Source organism: Bombina bombina, chromosome 12 (genome assembly GCF_027579735.1).
Source record: "Bombina bombina isolate aBomBom1 chromosome 12, aBomBom1.pri, whole genome shotgun sequence".
Lineage (NCBI taxonomy): Eukaryota > Metazoa > Chordata > Amphibia > Anura > Bombinatoridae > Bombina > Bombina bombina.
The window spans coordinates 106,826,688-106,847,569 of record NC_069510.1 but is presented as its reverse complement, the minus strand read 5'-3'; the positions used below and the strand labels follow the sequence as shown (position 1 = coordinate 106,847,569).

At 37.8% G+C, this 20,882-nt stretch overlaps 2 protein-coding genes across 2 annotated transcripts; one reads left to right on the top strand and one right to left on the bottom strand.

The window, feature by feature from the left end:
* Window positions 1-296: 296 nt before the first annotated feature.
* UBL4A (ubiquitin like 4A) lies at window positions 297-6,501 on the bottom strand. Its single transcript, XM_053696203.1, has 4 exons — window positions 6,315-6,501; window positions 3,991-4,096; window positions 2,412-2,584; window positions 297-978 (listed from the first exon to the last, which is right to left on the bottom strand). The coding sequence occupies exons 1-4, from the start codon at window positions 6,360-6,362 to the stop codon at window positions 868-870; spliced, it is 438 nt and encodes a 145-aa protein (XP_053552178.1). The 5' UTR covers window positions 6,363-6,501; the 3' UTR covers window positions 297-867.
* LAGE3 (L antigen family member 3) lies at window positions 6,421-10,171 on the top strand. Its single transcript, XM_053696204.1, has 3 exons — window positions 6,421-6,553; window positions 9,518-9,646; window positions 9,800-10,171. The coding sequence occupies exons 1-3, from the start codon at window positions 6,531-6,533 to the stop codon at window positions 9,915-9,917; spliced, it is 270 nt and encodes an 89-aa protein (XP_053552179.1). The 5' UTR covers window positions 6,421-6,530; the 3' UTR covers window positions 9,918-10,171.
* Window positions 10,172-20,882: the final 10,711 nt, after the last annotated feature.

The following is a 20,882-nucleotide window of genomic DNA, read 5'->3' as shown; positions in this document are numbered from 1 at the left end:
ATATCATGAGATCACAGCAAAGTAGTGTGACAGCACCAATGAAGCTGATTGGCTGTTTTTTCCCACCAATATACAGCTGACAATAGCTGAAGGATTTTCACAGATCACTTACTATTGTGGGTTAAAGAAATTGAGGTAAAATTTCCTTTTTTTTTTACAGAGATGATCATGTGATATTTTCTTGTCAGCTTTTTGCAGTTTCACGTGATTTAGCATATGGGTATTATGTCCCTTTAAGTTAACAAGAAGTGCATGTCTGTGCATGACTAGGCCTTAAGTACTGATTGCTCATTGGCTGATAAGTACAACTCCCAATTCTTTATTGGTGGATGACATGATTCACAAGCATAAAAAAACAAAACAGAAACATATGTTTTACAAAACACTAATAGATTTTAAAATGATCTCTTCCAGATACAGCAAAGAAAAAACACCGCTTGGTTTAATGTTAACAGACAGGTTAAAAAAGCAAATTCTGTAACCTGCATATGTTGCAAATGAAACGGCTGTTTTATGCAATTTGCAGCATTTTAGAAACCTAGGTTAAAGGTTTTGCTTTTTGGCCTTTCTATAGAGTGTGGGGCAACGCACAATTTTTTACATAGAACCAAGAGGTGCTTAATGTCTTTTTTCATGTAAATGTCTGAAATAAAGTTCATCTGTGGACGATATATGGCAGAGAATGGCTCAAATTAACTGATATAAAGAAGTTTAGCAAAAGGATGAGCCACACCTCTGAAATAAAGCAGCGAACAAAGGACAAGGTCATTTTTGATTTTTATTACTGCTGCACTATCACTCAGGGCTCTGTACATAGGAACATCACACGTGCATATAGGGGGCTGGGTCCCAACATCTCTGAGACGGTCAGTCCAGAAACCCAAGGTCGATAGCTTCTGGTAACTGCGGATGTAGAATGCGCGTAGCCAGACGCTCTATATCATCCAGGCTGAGGAGAGACAGGCTGCGCTCATAGTCCTGAAAGGGAAAGAAAATAGTTATGTGGCAGAACTCATTACAGGGACAGTTAACACCAGAATTTTTGTTGTTTACCCATTCCCCAGTTTTGCATAACCAATACGGTTATATTAATATACTTTTTACCTCTGTGATTAGCTTGTATCTAAGCCTCCGCAGACTGCCCCCTTATCTCAGTTATTTTGACAGACTTGCATTTTAGCCAATCAGTGGTGACTCCTAGGTAACTTCACGTGTGCGAGCTCAATGTTATCTATATATGACACACATGAACTAACGCCCTCTAGTGGTGAAAAACGGTCAACATTCTTTCAGATTAGAGGCGGCCTTCAAGGTCTCTAAAATTGGAAAGTTGTTTAAAATTACATGCCCGATCTGAATCATGAAAGTTTATTTTGGACTTGACTGTCCCTTTAAATACATAATAGGTACATTGCATAAATAAAAGCCACCATTTTAAAGGGTCATAAAACACAACATTTTTCTTTCAAGATTCACATAGAGCATGTAATTGTAAACAATTTTCCAATGTTCTTCTAGTATCTAAATATGTTTAGTTGTCTTGTTATCCTTTGTTGAAAAGAGTACTTAGGTAGGACCAGCAAAGTACTACTGGGAGCTAACTGCTGATTGGTGGCTGCACATATATATGCCTCCTGTCACTGGCTTACTTGATGTGTTCAGCCAACTCCCAGTAGTGCGTTGCTGCTCCTTTAACAAAGCAATTGTATGGTCTATCTCAGTGACTCTCAACCGCGGTCCTCAAGTGCCCCCAACAGGCCAGGTTTTCATTATAGCTGAACTAGAGCACAGGTGAAATAATCAGCTGATGGGTGAGAGCAGGTTAGTAACCATGGTTACTGATCAGCTCATTATTTCAATTGAGGACCGCGATTGAGAAACTCTGGTCTATCTGACTCATGAAAGAAAAACTTCATGTCCCTTTAAAATGATATAGTAGCTAAAAAATTCCATTGTCCATCTATTGTGAGACGGAACAAGTGGATTATCTGTGAGACAAGTTTAAAAAACCTCCTCTGTACTTTGGATAATTTATTTTTCATGCAAATAAAGCAATGTAAGATATTCCCTAACAACTTACAGTTTGAGCTCTGTACAACATTTAAACACCTTTAACTTTGGCCTCTTAAGGAGACTGGAGTTGACAAAAAGATGGCTAAGAAGAAGCCTGTTAAATTGAAGGTTGGAGTATTTGCATATTACATACAGCTGTATTAACTCTCATTGGCTGGTAAGGATAAGTCACAGCTGGACCAATACAGAACAGCATTTTCCTATTACAACAGAACTGCACGGTTTCAGGAAGACTGCTTAACTACTTACACATACAGTACAACCAAAACGCTAAGAGGTCAAATCTCAGGAGCCGTGCACCTGTTCATCAAATACACCAGCATAAGAGGCGACTTCACCTTTTGTACACATTCTAGTACCCTCTCTGCATCCGAGGGACTAAAATGCTTTGCCAAGAGGACTGACAGCGACTTCCACACTCCAGCCGATACATCCTGCGCTACCCGCTCCTTCAACATGAGGTTCAGCCTTGATCCAGGTCCTATAGAGTAATACGAGAGGCACTGCTCATCTGAAAGAAAACAAAACGTGCAGCTAGTTTCCCTGGTGCATAATATTTTCATTCTCTATACTCGATGCATTATTAGAATAAGCACCAATAGCAAATGTCCTTAAAGGGAGAGTATACTCAAAAATGTTATTGTTTAAAAAGATAGATAATCCCTTTATTACCCATTCCCCAGATTTGCATATCCAACACGGTTATATTAATATACTTTTTACCTCTGTGATTACCTTGTATCTAATCCTCTTCTGACAGCCCTCTGATCACATGGCTATTTATTTATTTATTATCTGTTGACTTGCATTTTAGCCAATAAGTGCTCTGTCAGGCACAACTCCACGGGTGTGAGCACAATGTTAATGTTAAACAGGCAGAAATTTAGAGGTTTAAATGTTATGAACTGTATTAATATAACAATGCTGGTTGTGCAAAGCTGGGAAATGGGTAGTAAAGACATTGTCTATTTTATTAAACAATAACCATTTTGGTGTAGACTGTCCCTTTAACTTGCTATTGTTGCCTAACAAGCTCCTACATTACAAGTCCAGTGTTCTCTCCAGAACCTGTTTCATGGGCACACAAACTGGCTGATTTTACAGGCCACCTGGCAAAATATGTAAGCAAATATTAAGCTAAAATTAGCTCATATTAAATTGTTTAAATGTTTGTTGCACCAATTATAGTTAAATCAATTTATTTTAAATTATGCAACTAATTTGTGCTTTGGATAGCTTTAATAACATTTATAAATATCATTTTTTTTTACAATATTGCAAAGGATTACACTGAACTCTACTTCATAATGCTGCCTGGCTGGAAAAAGTTTCTGTGAAGAAGATCTATGGATTCTATACTTCTGGACTAACAAGTAACTAAGGGCCAAGGTACAAGTAGAGCGCTAAGATTAATTAATTGCGCTAGAAGTAAGCTTTTTGCGCGAGTCTGGTTATCGTATTATGAGTGGAAAGTAAACTGTTTTTGCTTGCATATTGCGCATGCTTTCACGTATTTCCCTATAGAAGTCAATGGAGAAAAAAAAGTGGCGAAAAACAAACAAACACCCGACTCTTGCACAAACCCGATTACGTAATCTCATGTACGCAAACCCGAATTGAAAATATAATTATATTAAAAATGTAAGTGTACAATCCAGACAAGTCTAACACTTCTATATTCCACGAAGCCATTGTTTGAGCAACCTAGTAACTCATGTATGTCCCCAACTAGCCTAACTGGTTTAAAGGGAAGCCTAGGTTAGGTGGTGACACCCATTTATTTATGAAAAATAAAAAAACATACATCAACATTCTCAGGGTAATATTTGCTTTGGATACATAAATACATCATTATGCCCCTAGCTTTCATTTAGTATTTAACATCCCTTTAAGAGTTTCAAATTACTGGGTGCTCACCTGCAAGTGCTTTGCCCCTGTACAGCAATCGCTGTTGTGACACGGGTATCTGTAGCTTTTCTTCCACTAACCTTTTCACAGCCAGAACTGTGTCCCCTTCAGAGACCTGTATAAATCACAGCAAAAGCACAAATTACAACAGCAAGAACAATGAAAGCAGCAAACAGGACTCTCTCAATCCATTTTTTTTTATCCCCACACAGCATTAATAGGGAAAGTAAAGAAACGATCTCTTCCATAGCCTGTAGAGGATTTTCACATCTCAATATATTGCTCATCATGTACAAAAATGTTATATCACTGCAGATCTGACTACACAAATGACAAATACACTATATCTCTATTAAAGTCATTTCTTATCATCATTTTCATTATTTTGGTTCTCTAACACCAGTTGCCACTTGCTACAGCTAAAGGGACAGTCTACAATAGAATTTTTATTGTTTTACAAGATAGATAATCCCTTTATTATCCATTCCCCAGTTTTATATAACCAACACGATTTTAATATACTTTTTATCTCTGTGTTTACCTTGTATCTAAGCCTCTTCTGACAGACCACTGATCACATTACTTTTTATTTGTTATCTATTGACTTGCATTTAGTACTGTGTTGTGCTGACTCTTAAAGGGACACTGAACCCAATTTTTTTTCTTTTGTGATTCAGATAAAGCATGCAATTTTAAGCAACTTTCTAATTTACTCCTATTATCAATGTTTCTTCGTTCTCTTGCTATCTTTATTTGAAAAAGAAGGTGTCTAAGCTTTTTTTTCTTGGTTCAGTACTCTGGACAGTAGTTTTTGATTGGTGGATAAATGTATCCACCAATCAGCAAGGACAACCTAGGTTTTTCACCAAAAAATGGGCCGGCATCTAAACTTACATTCTTGCATTTCAAATAAAGATACCAAAAGAATAAAGAAAATTTGATAATAGGAGTAAATTAGAAAGTTGCTTAAAATGTAATACTCTAGCTGAATCACGAAAGAAAACATTTGGGTTCAGTGTCCCTTTAAATAACTCCTTGGGCGTGAACACATTGTTATCTATATTTCCCACATGAACTAGCAGTCTCCTGTTGTGAAAAGCAAATTAAAAAGCATGTGATAAGAGGCTGTCTGTAGTGGCTTAGAAACAGGCAGACATTTAGAGGTTTAAATGTTATAAAATATATTATTATAACAATGTTGGTTGTGCAAAGCTGGGAATGGGTAGTAAAGGCGTTATCTATCTTTTTAAACAATTTTTTTTTTAGTGTAGACTGTCCCTTTAACCTACCATCTGTACATACCCCTATCACACTGAGTGACTACCTTCTTTAGATTTTAAGCTTGTGATCTATCTCCCTGTAGACCATGTCATACTCAAGGGCTGTTTGGTACCGGCATTTCCCACCAACAGCCATATCACAGACCACTGATCACATTACTTTTTATTTGTAATCTATTGACTTGCATTTAGTACTGTGTTGTGCTGACTCTTAAAAGGGACACTGACTGAACCCATTTTTTTTTTCTTTTGTGATTCAGATAGAGCATGCAATTGTAAGCAACTTTCTAATTTACTCCTATTATCAATGTTTCTTCGTTCTCTTGCTATCTTTATTTGAAAAATAAGGTGTCTAAGCTTTTTTTTTCTTGGTTCAGACCTCTGGACAGTAGTTTTGAACCAAGTCACAAGTATGTCACAAGTATGTCACAGTAGCTATAATGTTGGTATGGACATAATGTGACCAATGATCAGAGCAATACCACAAATGTCATCACTGCCAGTGTACAGAACCGTGCTATCCCACTGTATGACAACAAAGAGGGTGACACATTGCCTCTCTGACATTTAACCCTGAGGATGACATAACAGATTTATAACACAGATATGGCCATGAAACTATGCATGATCACCTATGTAATAATTATAAACCCCTGTATCATACTGTTTATGATTAGTGTTAGTGCTGTATATCATGCAGCAATATTGTTCTGATGGTGAATTACTAAACAGGTAGTGCAGAACAGTAAATAAGGTTATATTACCTGTGCCTCATTACAGTACTAGGCCAGGCACTCCTGTGATAGGGAAGCAATATGTAATGCACAATGGCACCCAGCTGCAGATGTTGTTATATACCTACAGGTTACATACAGCATATACTGGGGCACTCATTTTTTTTAATAAAACGTATTGATAAGAATAATACACAAACACTTTAAGAATAACACACACACAATTAAGGGGGGGGGCTGCATGTTATATAGCAGCCATCTCACAGCTCCGTGCCCCTCACACCCAGCACACTCACATTACAAATCCACCTCACAGTACCTGGATATTGGTCTCTTTCCCTTTTAACGCCTTCACCGTCAGTTGCATCTCCAGCAGCAGCCGGGATTACCATAGAGTTTAGGTCCTCCAGTGCGGCAAGAGCGAGCGCAAGATGGCGGTTGTGAGTCCGCCAAGGAAAAACCATAGAGTTAGGGTCAGTGTGGGGATACTGTTTGGAGTTGCAGTACTCTATGTTTTGTGTGGTACCTGGGCACGATGGCGGGAACTTCATTGAACTTGTATCCTTGCTGGGAGTCATATGTAGGGGAATAGTACTCATGCGAGTGCTTTTGTGTGTGTTGCTCACGTTACATTTGAACAAATTATTGAATCTGATACTTTGAAAGTGAGCAACGATAGTTAGCAATATAAATTATACTTCCATGATGCCGTTTTGAGTGACGTTTTATTTTACTTCCGTTATCTAATTGTGCTCACTTTCTGAGTCACCAGTTATCACTGCGCATGTGCAAGAGGTCACAGGTATTATACTATATTCGTTTGTGATTGGCTGGTGGCAGTCACATGATACAGGGGCTGGCACATTAAAGTACATTTTGAAATGCCAGAATAAAATCTCATTTAAAATTCAGATTTCGTGCTATTGAATTGTATATTAAAGTGATGAAGAGTTTTTGAAACACTAGGATTTATCAGTGCTATAAATAAAAGGGACTTTCAGTAATGAAGTATTAAAAACTTCATGCTGCAAGTACCTTTATTTGCCCGCAAACTAATGCCGAGCTGAGCCCCTCTGGCCGCTTGCGGAAAAACGCAATAAGGTAATGTTTCCACCTATAAGCCAATAGCATGATAGCAATACAGCATAATGCCGATCTGCTATTGGCTAAGAGGTGGAATCGGTACCTCACTGAAAAAATAGCGTTTTGCCCGCGACGGTCAGTTTGGCATAAATGCGCAGTCAAATAAAGGTACTTCCAGCATGAAGTTTTTTTATACTCCATGACTATAAGTACACTTTATTAATTGTAAATCCTAACGATTCAAAAATGCTAGGATTTACCATCACTTTAATGATGGACTTGTAGGTAATGCAATTCTATTATATTTAACAGTCATACAAAATGAGATTCATAACAATTTCCTTTGTTTTCTTGTTATCCTTTATTGAAAAACAGGAAGGTAACTTCAGGAGTGTGCATGTCTCTGCAGAACTATATGGCAGCAGTTTCACCAAGATTGCTATGGATTAGCAAACGCACTAGACGGCAGCACTATCTCCTGTCATGTAGTGTTTTAGACTTGTGCACCCTACCTATCTAGATATCCCTTCCACAAAGAATAACAAGAGAACAAAGCAAATTTGATAACAAGTACATTGGAACCTTTTTTAAAAAAAAAATGTTATTCTCTATCTGAATCATGAAAGGAAAAAAAAAACTTGTTTCATGTCCCTTTAATTTATTTAAAAAATGTTTAGACTTAGCTGATATGTTATTCTATAGCGATACAACACAAAATGTCTTATATTTAAAGCGACATGAAACACTAAAATTGTTATGGATTAAAAAAGATAACATCTTTACTACCCATTCCCCAGCTTTGCACAACCAACATTGTTATATTAATATACTTTATAACATTTAAACCTCTACATTTCTGCCTGTTTCTAAGCCACTGCAGAAAGCCTTTTATTACATGATTTTTTACATGATTTTTTACAGGAGACTGCTAGTTCATGTGGACCATATAGATAACATTGTGCTCACACCGGTGGAGTTATTTACGAGTAAGCACAGCATCGCACTAATTAGCTACAATGATGCAAGTCAATAGATAATAAATAGTCATGTGATCAGGGGCTGTCAGAAGATGCTTAGATACAAGGTAATCACCAGAGGTAATAAAGTATATTAATATAACAGTGTTGGTTATGCAAAACTGGAGAATGGGTAATAAAGGGATTATCTATATTTTTAAACAATAAAAAGTTTAGAGTTGACTGTCCCTTTAAAATATGTTTACTGTACCTTTAAAACATATTTTATTATGAATCTATGCTATATCTAGACAATTAGTCTTTTTATGTATTGGCCGCATGTGTGTAATTTTCCCCAACTATTTTTTTTTTTTGTTGCATTGTGAATCATAATGACTTTTGTTATCTTACTCATCACCCCAGAGGCAGAACTTTTTTTCACTTTCTGCGATGAGATTTTTTTTAGTGAAACATTTTCTGCAGCTCATTTTTAAATAAAATACAATTTTAAATTAGGCAGTTACACTTAAGCACATGTTTAATTCCAATGTGTTGATTAACTGGAGACTAAAGCAATTTTTTAAGTTTTATAATATAGCGCAGTAGTTGAAAATTGAATTGCAAATTAAATGCAGCCAAAACAATAGAAAAAATATTCTCTTGGTCTAAATAGAAATCTACTGCATATTCAAACAACACTTTGCTCTGGATGTACTGTGATAAGGAAAACTTACACTGTGTAGCCAGAGCACAGAGCTGTTTGAAGAGAACAGCCTGATTTGGAGCAGTGCTGCAAAGTTAAATCTCTAACAGTTCCTGCATGTGTCCTGTTCTTTCTGCAGACGTGATGCATTTTCTGTGATGACATCTCAGATCACTGTATGTTCTGCCTTGGGGCTCATCACATTAAATCCTAATAGTTGAAATATGACATGCTCTCATTTGTTAAAGAATGTCATTTTAAGACACTACTGTGTGTTTAATCCTCACAAACGCAGTAGAAGTAGCGCTTGGAACCTTAAGAGCACTGCTGATTGGATCAGCATCAGTTTCTGTTCCGAACCCACAGTGCTCAACCATCGTTTCTGTGAAGAAGTTCTTCCTCAAATTACTCCTACTTCCCTTTGACGTGAGATCATGACGTCTTAGTATTGCCCGTCTAGTGATTCAGCCTCAGATTTATTAAGTCTCTTAATATATTTAAAAGTTTCTATTAAATTCCCACTCTCTCCCCTAAGTTATACATATTTAGGTTATCAAGTCTCTCTTTATAAGTTTTATTTTTTTGGATGGTGCGTCCAGAGCATGATTTTTCCGTGGCTTTGAAAAGAATGGGTAAAAATCAAATGCATTATTTGCAGATTTAATCCTTTTGATATTGATAGTCGTTTATTGCAGAGATACAGGTATTGTATCTTGATTTGACGGTTTGGTTGATATATCTGTTGCCCTACTACCCCTGGATTCCCTAACTCATACACAGCCAGCTACGTGTGCCTTTCCTGTGCCCAAGAGATGCTCTGATAGCTCATGATACGCTAAGTCCAGATGCAGAACCAAGAAAAGGGGGTGTTAGCAAGACACTAACGGTTACAGACAATATTCTACATGTGTAAGTCCTACGCTAATAATCTTTGTTTAAAAGGAAGTTGTGTTTGTATTATCTGTTATCTGCTTCTGTATATTCAACTGATAGTTTTTATATAGATGTGAGTTTTTGTCATATATAGAGATAAAACTGCTAACTATACTATATATGTGCCAGGTACTGGCAAGCGAATGAAGCCCGTATTCTACGTGTGTCCGTGAGCTCCTTCTTGGATCACCTTTCACTTGTGCTTCAGACAATGGACAGGTTCGATCTTCCAGCTGTGGACTCCTGATCTAGTTCTTTGAATATCATCACCTTCTCTGTTACTCTTGTGAAGTCTTAAGTGCATTTCTCCAAGATGTGGAACGTTAAGCAGTGACTCCAAGATTTCCATCTTATTACGGACTTGCTTATTTTGGATCTGCAAAACTAGAAGTGGGAAGCGAAATAGAGTGCTGCAGATGGGGGACATAATGCAAATAAAAGTTAAATTACTGCTTGTTACAAAAAAAAACATTTTTTAATTAAAATTATTTTTGAACTGGAGGTAATTTCAGATATTTGTAATGGATTATGTGGATTATTTTCTGTATACAATTTAGGAACTATAAAGATAACATATTGTCTTTAGGGTCATAATTATCATTTTAAGAGAAACACCATAGTCCAGGGCTCCATAAACCCAGGAACCAGGGAGCCACTGGCTCCTAGAATTTTACCGCAGGCTCCTAAATGTTTGGGTTATTCTCCATTTATCTATATACAAATAGCACTCTCTGGCTCCTAAACGTGTGTCTGGCTCCTAAATATTCTTACTGGCTCCTAAATATTAAACAGATTTTTCAACCACTGCCATAGTCAGCAGAATTACAGGAGGTGCAGTGATTACACTACAACATAACATTTACAAAACACGATTACTGATAGCAAAGTGGGAGGAACCCATTCAATGCTATACCCCTGTGATGCTCTTAGGAAAGATGGGCTCACAAGCATACAACAACAAATGAGATAAAAGGTGAGGGATCTGACTTGGAAAGAGTCTTTTGCATCTGTCTCTCTCTTACATAGCACTTAAAGGGATTCTAAACTCTTTTTTTTCTTTAATGGTTCAGATTCAGCATGCAATTTTAAGTAACTTTACATTTTACTTATATTACTTTGTTCTCTTGCTATCTTTATTTGAAAAATAGAAATGTAAAGCTTAGGAAACGGCCCATTTTTGGTTCAGCAAATTGGTAGCGCTTGCTGATTGGAGGCTAAATGTAGCCACCAGTAAGCAAGCGCTATCCAGGGAGCTGAACCAAAAATGGGCTGACTCCTAAGCTTTACATTCCTGCTTTCTAAATACATATAGCAAGAGAACAAAGAAAAATTGATAATAGGAGTAAATTAGAAAGTTGCTCTAGCTGAATCATGAAAGAAAAAAAATTGGGTTTAGTATCCCTTTAAAGTCTGAAAGCTTGAGGTACGTCACACGGCAATAGGTTTCATTTTCTGTTATTTATAAATGTTACTTGAATCGTGCAATTCATTTGATCTTTGGATTGCTTAACGTAAATTGATTTAATGATAATTTGGGCAACTAGGTGTTGCTCCTATTAAAAAAGGTCCTAGGGAGAACTCTGATTATTCAACTTACTTTGAGGGGTCTGTCTAGGATTTACAAAATCAGAGTTTCATCTGTGAAACTGGTGACTTGGAGATATTTTCCGAGAGCCCCAAATGCTGAACTAAGAAAGCATCAGTCTTATGGAAAGACAGAGGCCCCCAAGAAGCATTTGTGGGGAGATTAGTTCAAATGAAAGTCACCACCTTCAGAAAGAACACAGGCACATACTCCAGGTGAAAAACTAGGTAAGAGGTCTAGTAGGACAAGTCACCAATCTAAGAGATGCAACACTTACAATTAATGGCTTACAAGTTATTTGTCTTTCAAGTTAACATTTTCAGAACTTTATGGTCAGGGGGGGGCTAGGGGGAAAAAAGGGTAATTGTCTCAAAGCCTACATAAGGTGTTAGGCCTCAGGATGAAGTACCAAACCTGACTGAAAAAGCCAGGAGAGGGCAGTGAGTTGGGCTTTTATGGAACTTTTAGAAAGACCTTTGTCATAACTCACCTAAAGGAAATCCAGGATGTGAAGTATAGCCAGAGACTTCCAAAATAGTGACTGGATGGTGTGTTCCAGAATGATTCCCTATGAGAGTGAATTCTGATGCCAGCTTGCAATGAGGCACTAACCAGTATGTCTAAAAGGTAAAATGTTATTCAAAGAGTCATGAAACTCAAGGTTTTTTTAATGATTCTGATAGAACATATTTAAACAAATCCATTTTACTCCTATTATCAAATTTGTTTTAATTTAACGGTAATCTTTGTTGAAGGGAGCAGCAATGCGCTACTGGGAGCTTGCTGAACTCATCGGGTGAGACAATGACGAGGTATATATCTCCAGGCACCGAACAGCAGCTAGCTCCCAGTAGTGCATTGCTACTCCTGAGGCTAACATACAGTATCCTAGACACCTCTGACACATTTTTGCTCTATCTTTGTGAACTGCAAGGGTCATTTTATGCCTCTCTTAGTTGAAGAAACACAACTAAATCACAACATCTAGCCAAGTCTAGAACACAGTCCAGGAGGTAGGCGCATTATTGTCATAGTCTACAATCAAGAGAAGACTTCATGAAAGTTAATACAGAGGGTTTACCTTAAGATGCAAAATATGTTCTTTCTGAGATTTTTCGATGTGGAAGAAGGCGGCTGCTTACGGCATTTGTCTCTTTTTGTAGACAGATTTATTCTTGTGAAATTTCACAACACTAACATCTGCGGAAATCCAGATCTTATTGTGTTGCTCATTCACAAGACTAAATGAGACTCTGAAAAGAGCCAAATACGGCAAGTAGCCACCTTCTTCCACATTCGGAGGCATCTGAAACCTCCAAATGCACATATCTAGTGCAAACCACTAAGTCCACTTCTGTAATAGTATTCTTTGGACAAATTAAACCAAGTTTAAAGGGACATAAAACAAGTTGGGATAGAGACAAAATATAATATGTACTTACTTTACCTGCAAATTTATACTGCAGTGCCTCACCATTAACCCTTTCTATTAAGTTTCTGAATTGTACAGCGCTAACTACCCCCACACAATTCCTTCTATGACTGCATCTATATCTACTTTTACTTTGGTAGAATGCAGACTTGCACACTCATCTGCTGGAGCATGCGTAGAAGCAATAACGCAGCTGTGAACTCAGTTGAAATACAATGCCTGTGTGTCTGAAGCTAAACACTGATAAGGGAGGGGGGGTCAGACTACTCCAGACAGCATGGCTATGTAAGTAATTTTGCTTATTTTTGAAATTTATTTTAAAATACTTGCCAGCAATTTTAAAACAATTTTTTTATGAAAACTATTTTTACTCAATGAGCCCTTTTAGGATATGCACAGATCTCAATATGTTTTATGGCACTTTAACCTGTACAAGAATAATGGGAAGAATATGGAGAAGGGAAGGAATCACTCATGACCCGAAACATACCACATCATATAGAAAACATGGTGGATAAAGTGGGATGGTATGGGCATGTATGGCTGCCAGTGGAACTGGGTCTCTGGGGATTATTGATGATCTGACTCGAGTGCTGACAGAAGCAGCAGACTGAAGTTATACTGTCTGCTCTGATTCGGCCGCCCCCTGCATCGCAAATGCTAAACTAAACCTAATAACCCCTAAACGGCCAAACAACATCCTAAACTAAACCTATTAACCCCTAAACCGCCAAACACACACATCACAAATACTAAACTAAACCTATTAACCCCTAAACCGCCAAACACACACATCGCGACTACCTACATTAAACTATTAACCACTAAACCTAACACCCCCTAACTTTAAATTAAACTTACAATATAACTGCCTTCAAATAAATAGAAACTTACCTGTGAAATAAAAAAAATAAGCTTAAACTATAAATAAACCTAACATTACTATTTTAACAAAATAAAATATACCAAAAATAAAAGAACAAAATTAAAAAATCCTAACACTACGAAAAACAAAACAAACTAACATTACAAAAAAAACTGTGAAATTATGAAAAATAAAAAAAATCTAAGATTGCAAAAAATAATAAACGAAATTATCCAAAATAAAAAAAATTAAACCTAATCTAATACCCCTATAAAAAACAAAAAAGCCACCCCAAAATAAAAACACCCCCTAATCTAACAATACACTACCAGTAGGCCTTAAAGGGACGTGAAACCCACATTTTTTATTTCATGATTTAGAAAGGGCATGCAATATTAAACAACATTCTTATTTACTTCTATTATCTAATTTGCTTCATTCTATTGATATTCTTTGCTGAAAAGCATATCTAGATAGGCTCAGTAGCTGCTGATTGGTGGCTGCACATAGATGCCTCGTGTGATTGGCTCACCCATGTGCATTGCTATTTTTTAAACAAAGGATAATTAAAAATGAAGCAAATTAGATAATAGACATAAAATGGAATGTTGTTTAAAATTGTATTCTCTTTCTGAATCATGAAAGAAAATTGTTGGGTTTTTTACAAAGTCCCCCCCAACACTACACCCCGAGGGGCATTTGTATGGGTATTGCCCTTAAAAGGGATTCTGTTATATGTTTATTGTCAATAGTGTCTTTTGAATAAGCAGTTGACGATCCTGTAATATAAGAAAATCATCTAGATATACTAATTAGTGGATTTCCTAAATTTGCAAAGCGGGGAGGACTTTCTTTATTATCTTTGTGAAGCACAATGGAGCCAATCATAAAAGGAATGGTAGGTTTATGAATAGCCAAACTGTTCCTGAGACTGACATAGATCCGGGAGTTAACAAACAGTAAACAAACCACAGTGGACCACATTTAAAGGGCCATTATGGTTAAAAAAAGTACATTTTCAAATGAATTAGTGCAAGTAATTTTAATACTAGCAACACTGCACCTATGCGTTTAACGACCCAGCTGTGTAACTAATGCTGCTGATTCAGTGCTCTGTGGGTCCCAAATGGTACTTCTTCTGTGTGTTTAAGTCCTGCAAAGAGGTGCAGGGTCGCTTGTCTTAAAATAAGAGCATGTTATTTTTCAACTATAATGGCCCTTTAAGGGCTAGCTTACAAGTGGAGTGCTAATTTATTTACATGGGCGAATTTGCCCGTTTACGCGTGCGATAAATAACAAGTGGCTGGTTATTGCTACCGTGAGCTTGTGGTAGCAATTATCGCTCCGAAAATGAACCAGAGATCAGATCTCTGGTTAATTTTCTAAATATGCCCCAATTGCCCCCAAAATAAATAAAGTGTAGTGTTAGTTTTATTAAATAAAAAGTATTAGCATTTTTATTTTTCATTAAAATAACTGCAATAAGCAGATATGAGGGGTTAAAGGTGGCAGATGTGGGGTGTTAGATAAAAAACGGCACTTCCTTTAATACGTAGCATATGAGCCTACCTAGGTTTAGCTTTCAACTAAGAATAACAAGAGAACAAAGCAAATTTGATGATACAAGTAAATTAGAAAGTTGTTCAAAATTACATGCCCTATCTGAATCATTAAAGTTTAATTTAGACTTTACTATCCCTTTAAATCTCAGCAGATCATGAGAGTAGTTTGGTGTCCAGCCGGCCCAGTCTTTCCCTGAACTGATCCAGGGCCCACCGTATTAGATAAGGAGCCTGGGCCGCCTTAGTTTTTAAATATGTGGCCCAAGCTATGGATCAGGGTCTAGAACCTTTAGGGCACTTTAGAGTTTTCTATACACAAACATGATTTCTTTGCATATTTACAACTGAGACACTATCTTACTGAGTTAATGAGAAAATCTAATCTTAGCTGGGGACTAGGAAACCTGGAACTTGTTATAAATCTTTACAAGCAAGTGAAACATTCCATTTATTTTCTCTATAACATTTTGATAAATGGCTTGGACCAAAAATATTTGAACGTCCTTTCCTACCGACTTCCCGTCGATTACCTTGGAAGTTATCCAAAAAAGTTTTAGGCTTGCAAGGAAGGCCTCCTTATTGGTTTCATGGATATAATCTCATTGTACACCTATTAACAGGATGTGACTCCTTTCCTGGTAAGCAAATTGTTTCCAAATAAACCTATTAAATGTCCTAAATACAGTAATATCCAGGCTGATTTAACCCATTGTTTTTGGTTATGTCCAAGAATCAAGCAATTTTGGGCTAAAGTAAATTTTTGGTTGAAGATGGCATTGGATCAAGAAATTCAACTAGAGTGTCAATATATATTTTTTCTATGTAATCCAGGTAGATATAGGAACTCTACAACTATTAATTTTTATATTTTTATATTTAAAAGAATTTTCTTAGTTATTGTTTGTTTGATTCTTGAATATGTTATTTGAGTTATTATTTTTTATTTTTTTATATATTTTTTTTAATATAAATTTTATTTGTTTTTTTAATTAGAAATAACAATGGGGACACGCAGGTCCCCTGCTCTGATAGACACAAACAAAGGATCGGACACGCAGGTCCGGACACAAATGCTATCAAAACATTGATATATGAGGGAGTTTGGGGTGAAAATTGAACCCTAATATGGGCTCTGAGTATGGGGGGGAAGAGGAACTATAGCTAGAGCGTGTGACGTTAAGTACTCCAAAGGCCAATATTAAGGACATTTTCACATTTCAGGAAGAGAGAATTACAATCCAGCTGTACAAAGTATTATATCAATCTCTCTGTGTACTATAAATAAGAGAAAATTCCATTCCAGCTATACAAAGTATTACATCAATCTCTCTGTGTACTATAAATATAGACGAAGATACCTAAACAAAGCAACATGAAGGAGGTAGCATAGATAGGAAGGTTTCAAAGGGGTCTTGAGAATGCGTCTAGCACACACTGTATTTAGGGCCCACCACACCCAGTACCAACCGTACCCAAAACTCACTTAACCTAGCCCAAACAGTAACCAGCAAACTCAGTGCCTAGGGCACACAATACCCATCACACAAATGCCTAGCACACTCAGTACCTAGGACATACGGTGCACAGCAAGACAGTACCTAACACCAGCTGTAACTAATATATATAGCACCTAGCATGCTCTGTACCTAGCCCCTTCAGTACCTGGCCCATACCGCACATGGTACATACAGCACCTGATACAAACGGCAGCCAGCACATACAGCACCTGACACATCCAGCACACACAACACCCGGGACACACAGCACCCGGCACACACAGTACCTAGCACATACCTAGCACACACAGTAGCTAGCACATACCTAGCACATACCTAGCCCACACCGTGCCTAGCACATACCTAGTCCACACCGTATCTAGCACATACCTAGCACCCACTGTACCTAGCACATACCTAGCACCCACCGTACCTAGCACATACCTAGCACCCACCGTTCCTAGCACATACCTAGCACCCACTGTACCTAGCACATACCTAGCACCCACTGTACCTAGCACATACCTAGCACCCACCGTACCTAGCACATACCTAGCACACACAGTGCCTAGCACATACCTAGCACACACAGTGCCTAGCACATACCTAGCACACACAGTGCCTAGCACATACCTAGCACACACAGTACCTAGCACATACCTAGCACACACAGTACCTAGCACATACCTAGCACACACAGTACCTAGCACATACCTAGCACACACAGTACCTAGCACATGCCTAGCCCACACAGTACCTAGCACATACAGTACCTAGCACATACCTAGCACACACAGTACCTAGCACACACAGTGCCTAGGACATACCTAGCACACACAGTACCTAGCACATGCCTAGCACACACAGTACCTAGCACATACAGTACCTAGCACATACCTAGCACACACAGTGCCTAGGACATACCTAGCACACACAGTACCTAGCACATACCTAGCACACACAGTACCTAGCACATACCTAGCACACACAGTACCTAGCACATACCTAGCACACACAGTACCTAGCACATGCCTAGCCCACACAGTGCCTAGCACATGCCTAGCCCACACAGTGCCTAGCACATGCATAGCACACACAGTACCTAGCACATGCCTAGCCCACACAGTACCTAGCACATACCTAGCACACACAGTACCTAGCACATACCTAGCCCACATAGTGCCTAGCACATACCTAGCCCACACAGTACCTAGCACATACCTAGCACACACAGTACCTGGCACATACCTAGCACACACAGTACGTGGCACATACCTAGCCCACACAGTACCTGGCACATACCTAGCCCACACAGTACCTGGCACATACCTAGCCCACACAGTACCTAACACATACCTAGCCCACACAGTACCTGGCACATACCTATCCCACACAGTACCTAACACATACCTAGCCCACACAGTACCTGGCACATGCCTAGCATACACAGTACCTAGCACATACAGTACCTAGCACATACCGTACCAAGCACATAGCACAAGCAGTACCCAACACAAGCAGTACCCAGCACACACAGTACCTAGCACATACCTAGCACACACAGTACCTAGCACACACAGTACCAAGCACATAGCACAAGCAGTACCCAGCACACACAGTACCTAGCACATACCTAGCACACACAGTACTTAGCACATACCTATCACACACAGTACCTAGCACATATCTAGCTCCCATAGTACCTAGCACATACCTAGCATACACAGTACCTAGCACATACCTAGCACACAAAGTACCTAGAACATACCTAGGACACACAGTACCTAGCACATACAGTACCTAGCACATATCGTACCTAGCACATAGCACAAGCAGTACTCAGCTCATGCAGTACCCAGCACAAGCAGTACCTAGCACAAGCAGTACCTAGCACATACCTAGCACACACAGTACCTAGCACATACCTATCACACACAGTACCTAGCACACACCGTAGATAGCTCATACCTATCACAAACAGTACCTCTCATTCAGTAAACAGACATTATGAGAATAAGCATAACTATCTAAAATATGGACTAATCTATGATCCAGATGAGAAGCTAAAATTTACATCCAAGATCAATAACATCAAATATCTAAAATATGCTAGCAATGGCTAATGGGATGATATCAACGCTATATACTATTAATTGTTGGGTATGCTGCATCCCAAAATATCTCCAAGCAATGCTAATTCAGGATTTCCTAGAGCACCCTGTAAAAAGTTCTACATAAGTAGAGGATATGCGTATTATACCTGGTCTATGCATGTCTGTTTGAAACCTAATAATAAGTGAAGACCATCCATCCTAACGTGTACCTTAGACTCCAGTAGAAGAAATAACAGCTGTATACAACTATATAAGCCAAACAAATAATTACTAACAAGTTTCAGGGAGTCTGAACATTATGGTGGGGAGGGTATCATAGAAATGGTTAGCGAACTGGGAAAGTCATCTTCATATTTAGTCAAAGGGAATGGGGAACTTGTAGTCAGCGGTTTAGTGTGCACACAGCTTATTGAGTTATTGATTTGGCGGGATTATATGCAATTGTATCTTTTTATTCTAACAAATTTATGAGTCTTAATCTCTTGTATTACCTTTTGGGGTAACATTTAGGGTCTTTCTATATATGATTACACAATATGTGTTTTTTCTACAATTCCATTGAGATTAAGAGTATAGATTATTTTTCTGTTTACAACAGCTCCACTATGTCTGTAATACTCGCCCTATCAATGAAATGTGTTTTATTTTATTTTTACTGAATCTATTTCTTTTTTCTTTAAAAAACATAAATATCAACACTCTACTAAATATAGCTCCTGATGGTTGCTTTATATTCTATTTCAGAAATTATATGATGTGTAGTTTAGTTTGCAGTAGCATGCAGACTTGGCTGACATAATTTGCTGTATAAATTACATGTTCATGTTTTTCTTTGTTATTTTGTTTGCAACACTATGTTGTGTTGCTATATGTCAATGTATGTCTCTTTATTTTTCCTCTTTCTGTATTGAGTGTTGAATAATAAATAAACAAGAAAAAAAGAGGAGCCAAGCATCACTCTAGGTGTCCTGAAGTCTATGCATGCTGATAAGCCAGACCCCCACACACTTGACCAGAGTCCCAAATCCACCAGAACATAACTGATCCTAACAGCCTCCTGACGATCATCTAATGAAGTCCTCTCTCTCAGACGAAGACTGGAGCACTTTGCAATTCTGCAAGTGACCCAAGAACGAAGTAAATTGATCAAACTTTAGAAGTGATAGACTGTTCCAGCTACTTTCACAAAAAAGGAAGGAGAGAGAAAAGAGGTATTGAGTGGCACACTTAAATTAAGATTCTAGAAATGTATATCACAAGGAGTAAGCTGGAGGACCCTAAACACATAAAATATAACTTTTATTAGATTTTGATTAAAAATTTAGACAAAATGAATTAAAACAGGGTATACACATCATACACATGTCACAGATTTATCAGTACAATTAGCTATATTGGACCACAAAAGTTGAAATGATCCTAGGCCAACAAGCTGGATCAAGTACCTATATATAATGTGGAGATATGTTACAAAAAGACCGGTCTTAAATACATATAATCAATAGTAATTTGTATCTCAGGAGTTGAGATTTCTATTACCAATAGGTTTCAAATAATGTGATAACCACGAACTGTAAGTGCGTGTATATAGAAGAGATGACACTAAATGTTAGTGTCATCTACTACCTAATAGAAGAAAATGAAAGTTTATTTAAAAGAACAAAACCACAAAAAGTGTGTTAAAGAGAGAAAACACACTTGTAAAATTATCACTAGCTTCTCTCAAAAACAAGGAGGGACAAAGCCCCTATTAGCCAATATGGTTCTATTAAGGTGCGAGTAGATTAAAAGGTGGTATACCAGATACCGTAGTTAACTAAAATTGCAGATATTTAGGGGAAATTAGGGGAATAAGCAAAAAAACAGGACAAAATTAACTATTACTGTGTAGGTACCTGTGTTGCTTTCCATATAGGTTACCTTATACTAGTACCTCTGAACCATTATTATCCAGAACTTGTAAAACTAGTTTCGGTTTAACCCTCAAATCCATTATAGTTTTAACTCAGCCCTACTAAGTTCCCAATACCTAGATTTTCTATATCATTGTCGTTATCTAAGTTATAAGCCACCAGCTAGTCGTTATGTGCCAATTAAGGCCAACATATTATTAACATAAAATTATGAGGAGAGAAGCAGTGCGAACACCTGATGCGCG